This window comes from Triturus cristatus, chromosome 5_2 (assembly GCF_964204655.1).
Source record: "Triturus cristatus chromosome 5_2, aTriCri1.1, whole genome shotgun sequence".
Taxonomy (NCBI): Eukaryota; Metazoa; Chordata; class Amphibia; order Caudata; family Salamandridae; genus Triturus; species Triturus cristatus.
In genome coordinates, this window is record NC_140588.1 from 820323962 (window position 1) to 820337612 (window position 13651).

General features: G+C 43.3%; 1 protein-coding gene across 1 annotated transcript in view; it reads left to right on the plus strand.

Annotated features, from left to right (window-relative positions):
• The window catches only part of F9 (coagulation factor IX), a 386094-nt gene that overhangs the window by 202894 nt on the left and 169549 nt on the right, over positions 1-13651 (plus strand). The window contains exons 5-6 of the mRNA XM_085607983.1: positions 2359-2493; positions 3447-3673. Of these exons, the coding sequence (XP_085464109.1) occupies positions 2359-2493; positions 3447-3673 (362 nt within the window). The remainder of the gene's footprint in view (positions 1-2358; positions 2494-3446; positions 3674-13651) is intronic.

Sequence of the window (13651 nt, forward strand, 5' to 3'; positions counted from 1 at the left end):
AACGAGGCCTTAGGATTGTGGTTGTAAATATTTTGAGTAGGGGTCTGCATTTACTTTACATGCCGATCACAATCCTTTGACTGATCTGTTCCGCACCCATGGTGGTCTGGTATTCTGAGGTATAAACTCAGGCGACAATCCTATCACAGGTCATGCCAATTGTAACCCCATTAATGCTTGCAGTATGATGGTCTTGGACATTTCAAGTTCAGGTTTGGAGAATCTCCTAATTATGCATTGGATATGGTTGGCAAGGATGAAGTTACTTGAGGACATTAAAATTAAAATGTAATTGAATTCATGGAAGACGTTGTCATAGGGAAGGCACCCTTATGAAAGACTTACTGATAATGCCTCTCGACTGACTCCAGGGAAATTAAATGGTATTGGAAATCAACAGCAGTTATATACATACACCTGAACATCACTCTCCCGTCCTTGAAGGAAAGAGTTAGTGGAGCATATAAAATGTGTCATTAAATATCAAATTGCCATTATTATAAAATAAATGGGTGGAAGACAACTTAAGAATCATGTTATCAGTGATAGGAACTACACCCGTTATTAGTAGATAAGTCTCTCCACTGACATTTTTGAGAGGTAGATCTACAAGAACATGCTTGGACAGACTTCTTTGCATGGTTATTTCCATGCAAATATTTTGTAGTAATTAACTAAAAAATATTTACTTTTGATAAAGTTAGGGGCTTATGTACATGAGGCCTGTGCTGCTCTTGTAGCGTCACTTTTTTTGACACTCCGGTGGCGCATAACTACGAGGTGACGCAAGGCCACCCTGTGTTGATTTGCATGGCCTCATAGATATGGAGTAAGACAATGCGGCACAAAGCGCTGCGTTGCCTTACTCCGAGTCAAGGAGGCTTTCAATGGGAGTTGCTGTGGGTGTTCCCATGCAATACTTGTGGGTTTTGACACTGCCCCAGATTTATAAAATCACGTAAGCCTGGGGCAATGCCGAAACCTTACACATCTCCAGAGCAGGCGTAATGAGGAGAAATGTTTAAATTTCTCCTTGTTTTTAACTCTTTTTAAGTGTGCTGCATTCTATAGCACATATAGAATGAGGAATATGCCTCTCAGGATTGTTGCCCCTTCCTGCACAAAAACAATCCTGCCAACAACGCAGACACCTTTGCACCATGATACAATGGTGCCTGCGTAGACGCTAGCCACCAAATTGTGTACCGGTGCTGGCTGAAAGGATAGGAATGCAATGTAGCTCATTAATAGGGCTCCCGGTTTTATGGTATTTATTTTTTTGCCATTTCTGTCTGTATTTATCCATACTCATCTTTTGCTATTTTTATCTGTATTTATCCCTATTTATTTTGGGTTTTGTGGAAAAATTAAGCTGAATTAGGATATTTCCACATTTATTTAACTGATAAATATGCACTCATGCTTGAATGTCTGCCAGGTTTCATTGCTGTGAACACCCACAGTGCCCTTATCTGAAAATATGCAAATTTCAGTGTCAATCTTGTGCACATTGACTGCTGTTAAAACCTATTTACTACTATTCCTTTCATTTTGAACCTTCTTATCTATCAATCCACACATCTACTGGCCTGACAGTCATGTCAGAGAGTATTTAGAATTACTCAAAAGGCAAACCAATTTCCGTTTTTATTCACATTTAAAAATAAATACAGACAGGAAAATGTTTTCTGTCTGTATATCTGTAAAAATCAGTATAAACGAAAAACAGGGAGCCTTACTCATAAATACGGGGATTCCTGCCCTTTCAAATTGGCATAGGCCACTTTTTTGTAAATGAGGCCCTCAGTTTCTAACTTACAATCTTCGTTTTTTTCCAAGCTAACTTACAACACACATTCTTCTACATGTAATGCTCGTTTGAGTTTGTGATTCTGTACAACATGCGCTTCCCTAACAGTACATTTACAGCTTGGCTCATCTTAAAAGAGGGTTTTGCATGATTTTGTAGGTCTTTTTCCCTTTGTGAAACCTACCTCCATAAGGACCTGGGGTGCTTTGCAAATGTTTTGCCCCTCTTCCAATCATCCTGTCAGGTCAGATTCTTACATAAAGAAAATGCTTTCAAGAAGAAGAGAATGTGCATTATTTTGCTATACATATTCTGGAACATATTTTACATTATAAGGAGTTGTATTTTATGTTGTCACATTTTTTATCATGTTTAGATATTTCATCTTTCTAACACTTTACTAAAGTATTTGCTCTTTAGGCTGGTAGTTAGAATAATGATGGATGAGGTGCCATTGTAATGTCAAAATGCAATTGAGCACAACCTTTAACCACACACGTTATCAATTCAAAGAAATCCACAATTATCAATTCAATATCTCTTTCCAGAAATAGCTCTTACTTGTTCAATTAAGAATGGAGGATGCCAGCATTACTGCAAGAAGGACCCCTTAAAGAATATTTTATGTTTTTGTGCACATGGATACAAACTAGGAAAAGATGGGAAGTCATGCGAACCAGCTGGTAAGAATATGAAACAATGTCAGGTTTGTCAGATTTTCTTCTGAATGTGTATTGTTTCATGCTAAAAGTTACAAGCTCACCTTCAACCTTTCAAGCCTACATCTTCAAGCAGGGCAATAGAGGTGCTCAAGGACACTGTATGTATGTATATTTGTACCTATGTGGTGTTTCTTCAATCAATCAATCAATCGCATTTATAAAGCGCGCTACTCACCCATCAAGGGTCTCAAGGCACTGGGAGGGGGGGGGGGGGGGTCAGTCTTCTGAACCAGGCCAACAGTACAGTGAGCGACGTTCTTCCCAGGGTAAAAAAAAACAAGTATAAAGTGAACACGTGACAGGAGAGCTAGCTGGTTTGTGGACTTTCAATGCAGTTTAATGTGGTGTTCTTTAAAGAGGTGCATCTCCAACTCTTTCCTACCTGGGGGCAGCAGTGAGGTGGCCCTGATGCATACATGGTTGTTGCTTCAAATCCTGGATGCATAGATGGGGAAGGCTTGCCGCCCTGTGTTTCGATGTTTTACACTTCTTAATTCGCAGTCTGGCAGTGTCTTGTGTGCGCGCACCCACCAGTGATGGCGAGCTTGTCTGCAAGACAAGAGGGGGTGAGTTTCGTGATGGCTTGGTAAATGATGGAGCTGATTTTCAAGATGCAGCACCACGCTAGTAATTCTGGCCCTACGTGCTGAAAATGAATGCTGAAATGCCTGCAATGGCGCATTACAGAATTTTGCTGTAAGCAACAAGCTGGCATGATATTGCCCTGTTTATCGTATCCATGTACAGTAAAATACAGTTTATTTATGAGACTGTCATTGATATATGCCACTACATCTTTGGTAAATATTCTCAGTACTTTGTAAATATTCCCAGTATTTGCGCATTCTGCACTGATGTAATTAAATGCATTATGATGACAGACTTGTTGCTGTATGTTTTATTCACTTTAACAGTGCCATTTCCGTGTGGGAAAGTCACAGCCCCGCACGTCATAGAAGCCCAGTCCAGACAGCCTGTGACGCGCTCCGAACCCACATTTGAGGATTACGACAATTCGACCCATACCAACATCCATACCTCAGCCGACTCCAACAATGAGACGATCACGCCTGTGATTGCCGACACGGATGTGCGGATTGTTGGTGGAACTGACAGCATGAAGGGGGAGATTCCTTGGCAGGTAGAGCGCGCGCGAAGATGTACTTTGATGATGCACCTGATTCTGTTTACTTGCCTGGCATCTGCTTCAAAGTCGGCTGTGATTCATTTCTAATTGCATTGAGTGTCTGTGTGAGCGGAAAGTAGGCTGGGCCGCCCCAGACACAAGAGATAAATCAGTCATTATGTTCAAGCCGGCAGCGCCCCTTTCTGTTTGACTCTGAAAGGTAATGTGTTAATGTGCCAGCGCTTGATAAAGGACCGATGCTTCTGATGCAATCAGCTGCCGCTCGTGTTTCTGGTGAATGATGCCGCCAGGGAGCAAGCTGTAAAGCGGGATAAAAGAGAATTAGGGAGAGCGCCTTGTGATTAAAATAAATGTTATTTGGGTATATTCATTAAACCCTTTTCCTGAAAATAACAGACTTTGTGCAAATGCATAAATGCAGGTGGCATTAAAATGCATAGTTTCTCGGAAACATTTATGTGATACAGAAACAAAGTTAATAACCAGGCAATTGTTATTGCTATTTGTAATGGGTTCTGTAAGAAATTGGGTTGCTAGCATAGAGGGGTGGAAGCCCAACTCAGGCGTCAATTACAATCCTTGTCAGGGTGATCCACAAACGTCAGTCCATTTACCTGTACTAACTCTTTGGAGAGCTTGGCACAAAGCAATCATGCTTTGCTTAGATGCACAGTGCAAAATATTTTGCAGCACTCACTCACACCAACACACACACTGTGCTAAAGTGAAAAAACAACTCAGGAGAAATCCCAAAACAATTTAGAAAATTAGAGTAATATTTAATAGATAAAATTATACCAAAACAATCCAAATCCAATCATCAGAACTAGAAATATAAACTTTTAAAGTTTCTGTTGAAAATAGTGTCAAACAGCACAAAGCATCAATCGTGGTAGACTAGGACAAAATCACAAGACCAGGCCGAGGCCAATGAAGCGAGGGTTGGGTACAGGACCAAGTGCTGCTTGCTGGGAGTCGTACCTTTTTGTCGTTGGAACTGTAGTACAAGGTCCTGCATCAGCTTGTGGTGCAGGCTCCGGTGAAGCCGCTGTTCAGGAGCTGCACAGTGCTGCAACGCAAGGTTATGTATTGCACTGCACCAGTTCCAGTAAAGCCAGTGATCAGGAGCTGCTAGATACTGTGATGTGAGATCTTGCATTGGGCTTTGCCGTGTTGCGTCGGTTACGGTGAAACCTTCAGTTGCACCGGTAGGAGTGCACTCTGACTCCAAGCAAGGTTTCCAAGAGCTGGAGGACAGCACTTGGTGGGTCAGGACTCACTCCCACAGAGGCCAGTAGATGGGGTCATGTCAGGTTCAGTTGGGTCTGGTAAGCTGGGAAGCAGAAGAGGTCTGTGTAATCTTGTTGTGTCCCTGTAGCACACACAGAAGGTTGGCGAACTGACACTCTGGGCAGCCTGGGATCAAGGCAAGCATGCTCAATATTCCCTTTTCAGACAGCACAGCAGTCCTTCAAGCAGCAGAGCAGTGCCTCTGGCAGCAGGACAGTCCTTCTTATGAATCTTCCACAGCTCCAGGAGTGTTCTCTTGAATAGTTCTGAAGGCCACCTTTCATACCTAGGTCCAGCCTTTGTGCTGTGGATCCCTGACCTACCACCAAATCTGGCTCTGGTCAGTCCTTCCCTTTCCATTGGTCCTGGCTACAAACTGTCTAGAGTGACAAAAGAAAGAGCAGGCTTGGTGTCATATTTTCATTTGTGTGTGCTGCAGGCAGAGTCCTTTGGAATGTATTTAGGACAGGGGGCAGCTTCTCCCAATCCATCCTGTCAGGACGATCCTCTCTCCTCAAACTTAGGTTTCCTTCGTCCCACTCTCTGGAAGCATAGCAAAACCCCAACAGCAAGTCCATCCACAGTCATGTGACCCAGGATACTGGGAGAAAAGCACAGTTGGTTGGGACACGAGAGTGCAAGCTTTCTAAAAGTATCATTTTTAAAACCGCAACTTAAAATCTAATTGCATCATTAATGAGGATTTTAAATTACAATTTGCTTGAATGTAAACAACATATCAGTTCTCACTCTGAAGTTAGCACTTATAGAATGCAATTAGGTAACTAATGTTATCCTATAGGCCTTTCAACCGAGAAAAACACCTGTAGATGTTTTTCTAATTTTCAGGAAACGTAAAACTAAACGCATATGTCCTGCTTTCTAAATACCATGCACCCTGCCATAGTATGGGTCAGGGCCTAACTTAGCAGTGACTGAAAAGTTTTAAAAAGGAAGGTCAAGGCCTTGCAAAAGGTTTATTTTGGCAAGTTGAAGTAGCCGTTTTAAATAGCACTACAGGATGCCATGGCAGACCTGATACATGTTTTGTAGATCTAATTTAGTGGATGGCACAATGAGTGCTGCTGCCCATTTGCAGCATTTAATTTACTTGCCGTGGATTCATGAAGTATCATTTAATAGGGATTTACAAGTAAATGACACATTCTAATTAGGTGTAAGCCAAGATTACCATATTTTAAGAAGTGAGCACAAGCATGTTAGCACTGATTGGTAGGGGTAAAGTGCAGATAGTTCTAATGCCAAAAACAACAAGTTCAGCAAAAATTCATGGAGTGAAGGCAAAATGTTTGGGGGGAATACCATGCCAAGAATGTCAGGCCTAACAGCTTCATTCTGTGACTATCTTTGGTGGGGCCCAGGACAAAACATTATAGTGTGGCCACTAACTCAGGAATATTTATCGACTTTCAAAGGATGAAAAGCTGGCTGGAATAAAATCTTTTATTAACAGGTAGCAAAGATGTATCTATATCAAGCACATTACCCTACCAATTGCGTGAAGGCCATGTACAGCGGGGAATGTGGCTACTTGGTGCAGGCTTGGATGCAGGTCTTGGCATCTACAGCTTACACCCCACTGTGCATGCGTGGGCTGGTCACCCATGGGAATTGGGTACAGGGCCTGGACAGAGGCCAGGCTCTGCAGGCAGCCCACGGGGTGTGTGCAGTGGGGAGGTGGGAGCTTGCAGTGTTTAGGCGCAGGCTTGGCCTGAGGCCAGGCCCTACAACCGACCTTCCGCTGTACACAGCCAAAGGCTGAGTACAGAGAGGGTGTTGGCTGGATGTGATCACAAACCCAGAGAAATTCACTGAAAAAAACAAAACATTAAAGTGACTTTATAGTTAGGTAAGTTATTTAACCTGGGTGTGCAGTTTTAAACTGTCATTTTAACCTGGCAACATGAAACGTTGCCAAGCCTAAATTGTCATTTTGTGTCCTTACAAGTCACCACTAAGGTATGCCATTAGTGCCCATAGGGCAGGGTGAATGGTATTTAAGAAGATGGACATGTTGTGGCAGTCAAAAACCTCCAAAGTCGTTTTTCACTGTAGAAGGCAGGCCCTCCCATAGGTTTACATTGGTTTACACTTGTAACCTTTCATACGAGCTGAATTCAATTTGGGAGTGGATAGCAAAATGGTAAAAGGACTCATTTGTATTTAAAATACAACTTAATGGTCAAGTCTTATTTTATATTATTATTCTGGTAATCACACTTTTAAAAAGCTGTCATTTTGCTGTCTAAAACCAAAAGGCTTTCCATCTGTCACCAGACTCCTCATGACTCCCCTTTTTTGATATGTGTACTGCTCCCAAACCGTGGACAACGAGCCCTGGAAGTAGACAGGGGAACTCCTCCCTTGACGGTATGGCCTGGGAGGCTGTGCCCAGCCCTTTCCTGAGGTTCAAAGTTTGCCTACTATGCCACTGGCATATGAAGCTCACACCTAAGCCCACCTCCCCTTTGTCTCTAGTCAGGCTTGCAGCAAAACACACAAGAAAACCGGTCCTAAGATGTTTGTTTCCAGTCCAGGGAGGACCTGGCTTGGCAGTTCGGGCTGGACTGCTCCCATGAGGCACAGGGTCAAGACTGATTTGCATATGGCTGGGTTCAAACTGGAATGGCATGGTGAGCAAAAAAACGATGGATTTAGGCCCAGATCTCTGAACTGGGGTGAATGTATGACATTGTTCTGCATTCTGTCCATCAACTGTTGTTTTTTTGCATTTGTCACCCCTAGTGGGACGGGTATGCTCAGACGTGAGTCTCGTGCTCTCCATGCCACTGGAATCAAGCTATCCTAGGTGAAGAGGGGTGAAACCCCGAAACCGGTCCTAGGATGCTTGTTTCCAGTCCAGGGAGGACCTGGCTTGGCAGTTTGGGCTGGACTGTTCCCATGAGGCACAGGGTCAAGACTGATTTGCATCTGGCTGGGTTCAAACTGGAATGGCATGGTGAGCAAAAAACGATGGATTTAGGCCCAGATCTCTGTACTGGGGTGAATGTATGACATTGTTCTGCATTCTGTCCATCAACTGTTGTTTTTTTGCATTTGTCACCCCTAGTGGGACGGGTATGCTCAGACGTGAGTCTCGTGCTCTCCATGCCACTGGAATCAAGCTATCCTGGCTGAAGAGGGGTGACACCCCGAAACCGGTCCTAGGATGCTTGTTTCCAGTCCAGGGAGGACCTGGCTTGGCAGTTCGGGCTGGACTGTTCCCATGAGGCACAGGGTCAAGACTGATTTGCATATGGCTGGGTTCAAACTGGAATGACATGGTGAGCAAAAAAACGATGGATTTAGGCCCAGATCTCTGTACTGGGGTGAATGTATGACATTGTTCTGCATTCTGTCCATCAACTGTTGTTTTTTGCTCTAGTCAGGCTTGCACCAAACCAACTGAGTGTAGATGAACTAACCAGAACTGGTTTCTGGGGTGGACAAAGGCTTGTGCTACACCCACAGGCAGACCCTGGGCACTATAGTGGACCCCACAGAGCTCTACTTAGAGCAGTCCTGGACCTATGTAGATCAGAAGAAGGACTGTCCTGCTCTCTGAAACCCAAAGAAGACTGAACCTGCCAGCCCTGAAACCAGGAGCCCAGAAGTGACTCCAAGAGTGAGTTGGCTGACCTCCTCTTTGAGCTATAGAATCATAACAAGCTTCCAGAGGGCTCTCCCCCTACAACTGCCCAACGGACCAGTTCCAACTGGATCTGCCTTGGTCTCTGGTGCTGGTACCTGCTGGAATGAGTGCTAACTACCAAACTGTAGGCCTTGTGTCCTGGAGCCTTGGCCCGTGTTAAAGTGTACTTCTCCTGTCCCCAAATAGCAAGAGCTGGGATTTAGAAAGCATTTGGCAACTTTCTGCCAGGGTCGTGACAAACTAAATCCATTCTCTACGTTATCTAACAATATTGCTCAGTTTAATCTTAAACAACCATATGTCTGTCATCAAAATCATGTGAAGTGCAGAAGGCGCAGTGCTCAAAAGGTGCAGTGAGGTGCATTCTTTGCCATGATCCATATATACAAAGAGTTGTCTCAGGCTTTTCAGTAGGATAAAACAGTCCAAGATACAATCATCGATTACTGTACCCAATGTACTTTGAACAATCACACAATCCCAATAAAAGAGTTAATGTTTGAAACATTGTATTATTCAATAGAGATCTCTTTGGGTCAAACATGCTGTCTGACATTTCATCTAACAAAGCAAAGAATATATGTAGAGAGAGGTTGGTATTGTCATCTTTATATGAGACAATAGCGTACTAATAGAACTTGCTAAGTAATACATAACATACCTCTGAGCAGCGTGTGTATGCTCTTTGCTGGGGCAATGTCAAAGGTTGACATCTATTCTGCACCAAGGCTGTGGAATATACAATAGGATGTTTAAGGGACATTTCACTGTTTCCATGATGCCACATACATGTTCATGCACCCTGCTAAAATGGAGACTCTGTTGTCTACCCACTGATACATTGGTCTAAAATGGGTGTTACTCCACTCCTTTTAATCTCACCCCATCTGGTGGTGTGTATCCTAGATTGTATATACAATATTAGTTCCGTTGGAGGGCCATACTAATGTACCACACCACACAGGTAAATCGTGGCTTTCTCTGATAGACCCATCATCATGGGAACAATGTATGTAATTAGGAAATTAATTCAATTGAATGCAAATAATCCCCACACTCCATATCTAGGCTGCGTTGTCTACCACTGTACATGCTCATAAGCACCCAGACCCCACTACACCCAACAAGTGGTATGAATGTAATCCGCCCCCTTCATGAACTCCACTAGAAACTGAGAGCATACATCTGTATTGTGTAAGAATTGCACTATGAATATACCCCATGGGTCGCCTACTCTTACCCCAGCAGAGAACATACGCGCACAGCTTGGAGTTATGTTACATATTACTTAACATGTTCTATTACTACATTATTGTCTAATATAAAGTAAATGATACTAACCTCCCTCTAAATATTTTCTTTGCCTAACTAGATGTAATGTCAGATGACATGTTTGTCCTGGAGAGACCCCTATCAAATAATATGAGGGTCGAAATGTTGCCTGTTGGGATTGTATGATTGTTCAAAGCACATTGTTTAAAGTAACTGATGATTGAATATTGGACCTTTTTATTCTACGGAAAAGCCTTAGACATATCTTTATTTATATCTTCATCATTGTAAATAATGCACTTCACTGCACCTTTTGAGCACTGTGTCGTGCACACTTCACTTGATTTTGATGACATACATCTGGTTGCTTAATACTAAATTTAGCAATATTGTTGGATAATGTAGAGAATGGATTTGGTTTGGTTGGCACACAGATAACTAGAGACCCACTGACCCATTGTTATTTTATTGCATAGAGTACCCCGGTTCTGACTGGGCAAAAGGGGTTGGTCCTGTATATTTGTACATGCTTAAATAGTTTAAACATTGCCTCTAAGTTAATCCTGGCTGTTTTGTGCCAAGCTACCAGAGTGTTCAGTTCAGAATTATTAAGTGAGCTTTGTGGTTCACACTGGCAACGATTGTGATTATTATTTGAAGTGGGTTCTCTCCCCCTTCAACTTATACTGCAATTTTTACAGTTCTTATTTCATTTCAGCACCTAGCATGGGGCCCGCTGTACTATTTACTGGTTGCAAATTGGGACCACTGATTTTACCAATAGTAAAAATTTGTAAGAAATGACCTATGTATTATTAGGTTGGTTCTTAAAAATTCGAATCATTGTGGGACTGAATACAACCTACCTACTGCATAGTAGTGAGGTAAGTTGCAAATTGGTATTCAATAACATTTGTGGTCATCACAGGGATGGTGGCCTACTGCGGTCAGCAGACCACCATGCCTGTGATTTTTTTTTAATAAAGCAAACCTTTTTTAAAGGCAGACCTTTTTTACTTCAAACAAACGGGGCTGTGTTTTAAAGAAAAGGTTTTTTTTTGTTTTGTTTGTTTAAGAGGAGGCTGTGGTGCTGTAAAAAACATTCTTTTCACATTTACTAAGAGGAAGAGACTCTCAGGGGCACCTTTTTCCTTTTGTGAATGAGTTAGCCTCCTCCTTTGAGATATCAGTAACACCACAATGTTTTGTGAATGAATTTCGTTTACAAAACATTGATACATTAGTTACCAATTCAGTATTTTGAATGGATGCTAATAACCCACCCCCTGCAGATACCTAATCAGTATCCTTTCAGAATCCGATGTTAAGAGTCTGGAAAAGATTTTGACTCCTGACCCAGATTAATAAATAAGACAAATCTTTAAAATAGTTTGTACATTTGGCCCTATTAAGTCACTTTCACCATTGTTTTATTCAGTGTTTATATATGTACATACAATTAGGAAGTGCAAATTGTCAGTAGCATGTTACAAAAAAACAGTGTTACACTGTAGTGATATTACCCCTATCCTACAAAAACAAACACTCCCCTTCCTTCATTTCTCTAACAATCACCTCTCTACTTTTGTGCCTATGTGTCTATGTGGGAACACTGAAATGGTTTTAGCTATAGAAAATGATAAATGATTAGCTTTTTTTTTTTTGCTGAACTGAAGGACAACATTCACTGCAGTGTCACGCATAGAACAGCGTGAACATATTGCCATTCCTCATCATCAACCTAAAAAATGGGCTTGACTCACTTTTGCACATTACCTCTACTCCTGAAGCTGATATCACAAGGTCACCGTCATCTTGTTAACGACAAGAGTTACATTCTGTGACAAGGTTTGGCCACTCCCTTGTTGTTCAGCGCAGATGGTCAACTGGATCGAATATCTGCCAGCTTGCTCACTGCACCAAAGGGCCATATGGATACACCTCCACCTGCATACTCCTGGATCGGCAGCCCAGGTTCCTCCTGAGACCGAGGCACCACTCAGGAGCCTGAGCGGGTGCCCCTCAAGACCTTTTGCAGCCCAATCAGCAGGGGGAGGAGAAGGCGGTTGCAAGAGGAGGCAGAAGGAGGCCCCATGGTAGTGGCAGTAGCTGCAGAGATGCTATGGCCTGTCCACAGTGGATCTGCAGAGTGGCTCCCAGCACAGGGATGACAGGCACACCACAACGGTACACAGCACAGGGACATGCCTCTACGTCCTCCGGCTTCCTGGTGACTCCTCCACAACTCTGCTGGAGGTATAGAGGCAATATCAAAGTAAGCACTGAGGTGAGTAATCGGGGAGGTGGAACAGCTCAGTACATAAATAGAGCTTTGTCATAGGCCACCTTCACAGAGCACCAGGGCTCGCCCTGTGAAAGGAGGGGGGGGCATCAAGAGGTCACAGCGGTAGCAGCTGGCCTTATGCCAGAATGGCTTGAGGTACACTGACCCAACCTCAGCCACTCACTTCAATATCTCTGTGCTCCTTCCATCGCCAGCTCCTGCTCATCTTTGTTAAAAAAAAGTATAATAGAACAATATTACAACTAAACTAAAATATAGTAAGAAGGAGGTGTGGATACTAACACAAATAAAGCCGCTGAGCCCCAAGAGATGCCCCTGATCTCCTAGGGAGCTACATCAGCAGCCATAAACCAGCAACATCTGCATGACAAACGTTCACACTATTTGGAGATCCAATAATAGCACCTGTAGCCGCTTCTCAGCAACAAAGTGTGAGAAGTTGGCCTGGTATATGCTGTCCACTAGTTATAGTGGGCACCTTGCACCAGTCCAAACAACCCCTTAATGATGATAGGTTAAAGACAACCTTTATTGAAAGCTATCCTAGTGGTAGCTATGGAGAGCAGCCTTCAGGCTAAGTCTTGAAGGAATGTAAAGTAGCTTGTTTGACCAGTCTATAATCTCTTGGATGGCTAAATGAAAGGCAACCACACCAGGTATATATATAAAATATATGTATTTATTTCTAAACACTAGTCTCTTTATGAGGCTAGAGGTCCAAACACATAAGTTACACTTCAAATATTACAGTAAAATAGCACAAATACACGTTAGGCCCTAGGGGCGAGCCAAACCATATACTAAAATAGTGGTATAAGAACCACGAATTAACTAGACACAAGGCCTAGAGCCTGTAGAATCTCTGGGACCCCAAGGAAACACCCAAGGTAGTGACACAGGGGACCCACGAGGGCCGTGTGCAGTGTGAGAACACAGCCGCAAGCTCCCGTTAGCTTCTATGGGGAAAGTTGCGGTTAGATTTTTAAAGATTAGGGACACATAGAGATGAACTAGGACCAAGCCCTTTTGGACTTAGGAAGTTCTAGGGTCAACACCCATGGGAGCACTGGAGTACTCGAGTTACCTCACCCAGGGAAACCGGGTGCATAGGTGTCAAATGGTGTCGGGTCGCCTCGTCGTTTTCTGCGGAAGCTGGAGAAGAAGTGCTGCTGCCGGGAAGATGCGAAGTGTCCGAAGAGATCCAAGCCTGGATCGAAGATGAGAAGAAGCTGAAAGCAGAGGGGACAGAGTCTGGGTCACTAGCCAGTGAACAGGGGCACGATAGACGAATGCCCACCGACGTCGGGTGATTTCAGGTGAAGAAGGTGAAGCTTGACTCTTCAGCCACGAGGACCAGGAGGTGTTGAGGACAACCAGGAGCTGGATTCGAGCTGTCCCACAAAGGATGTTGGGTGCTGCAGCATCTTTGCCC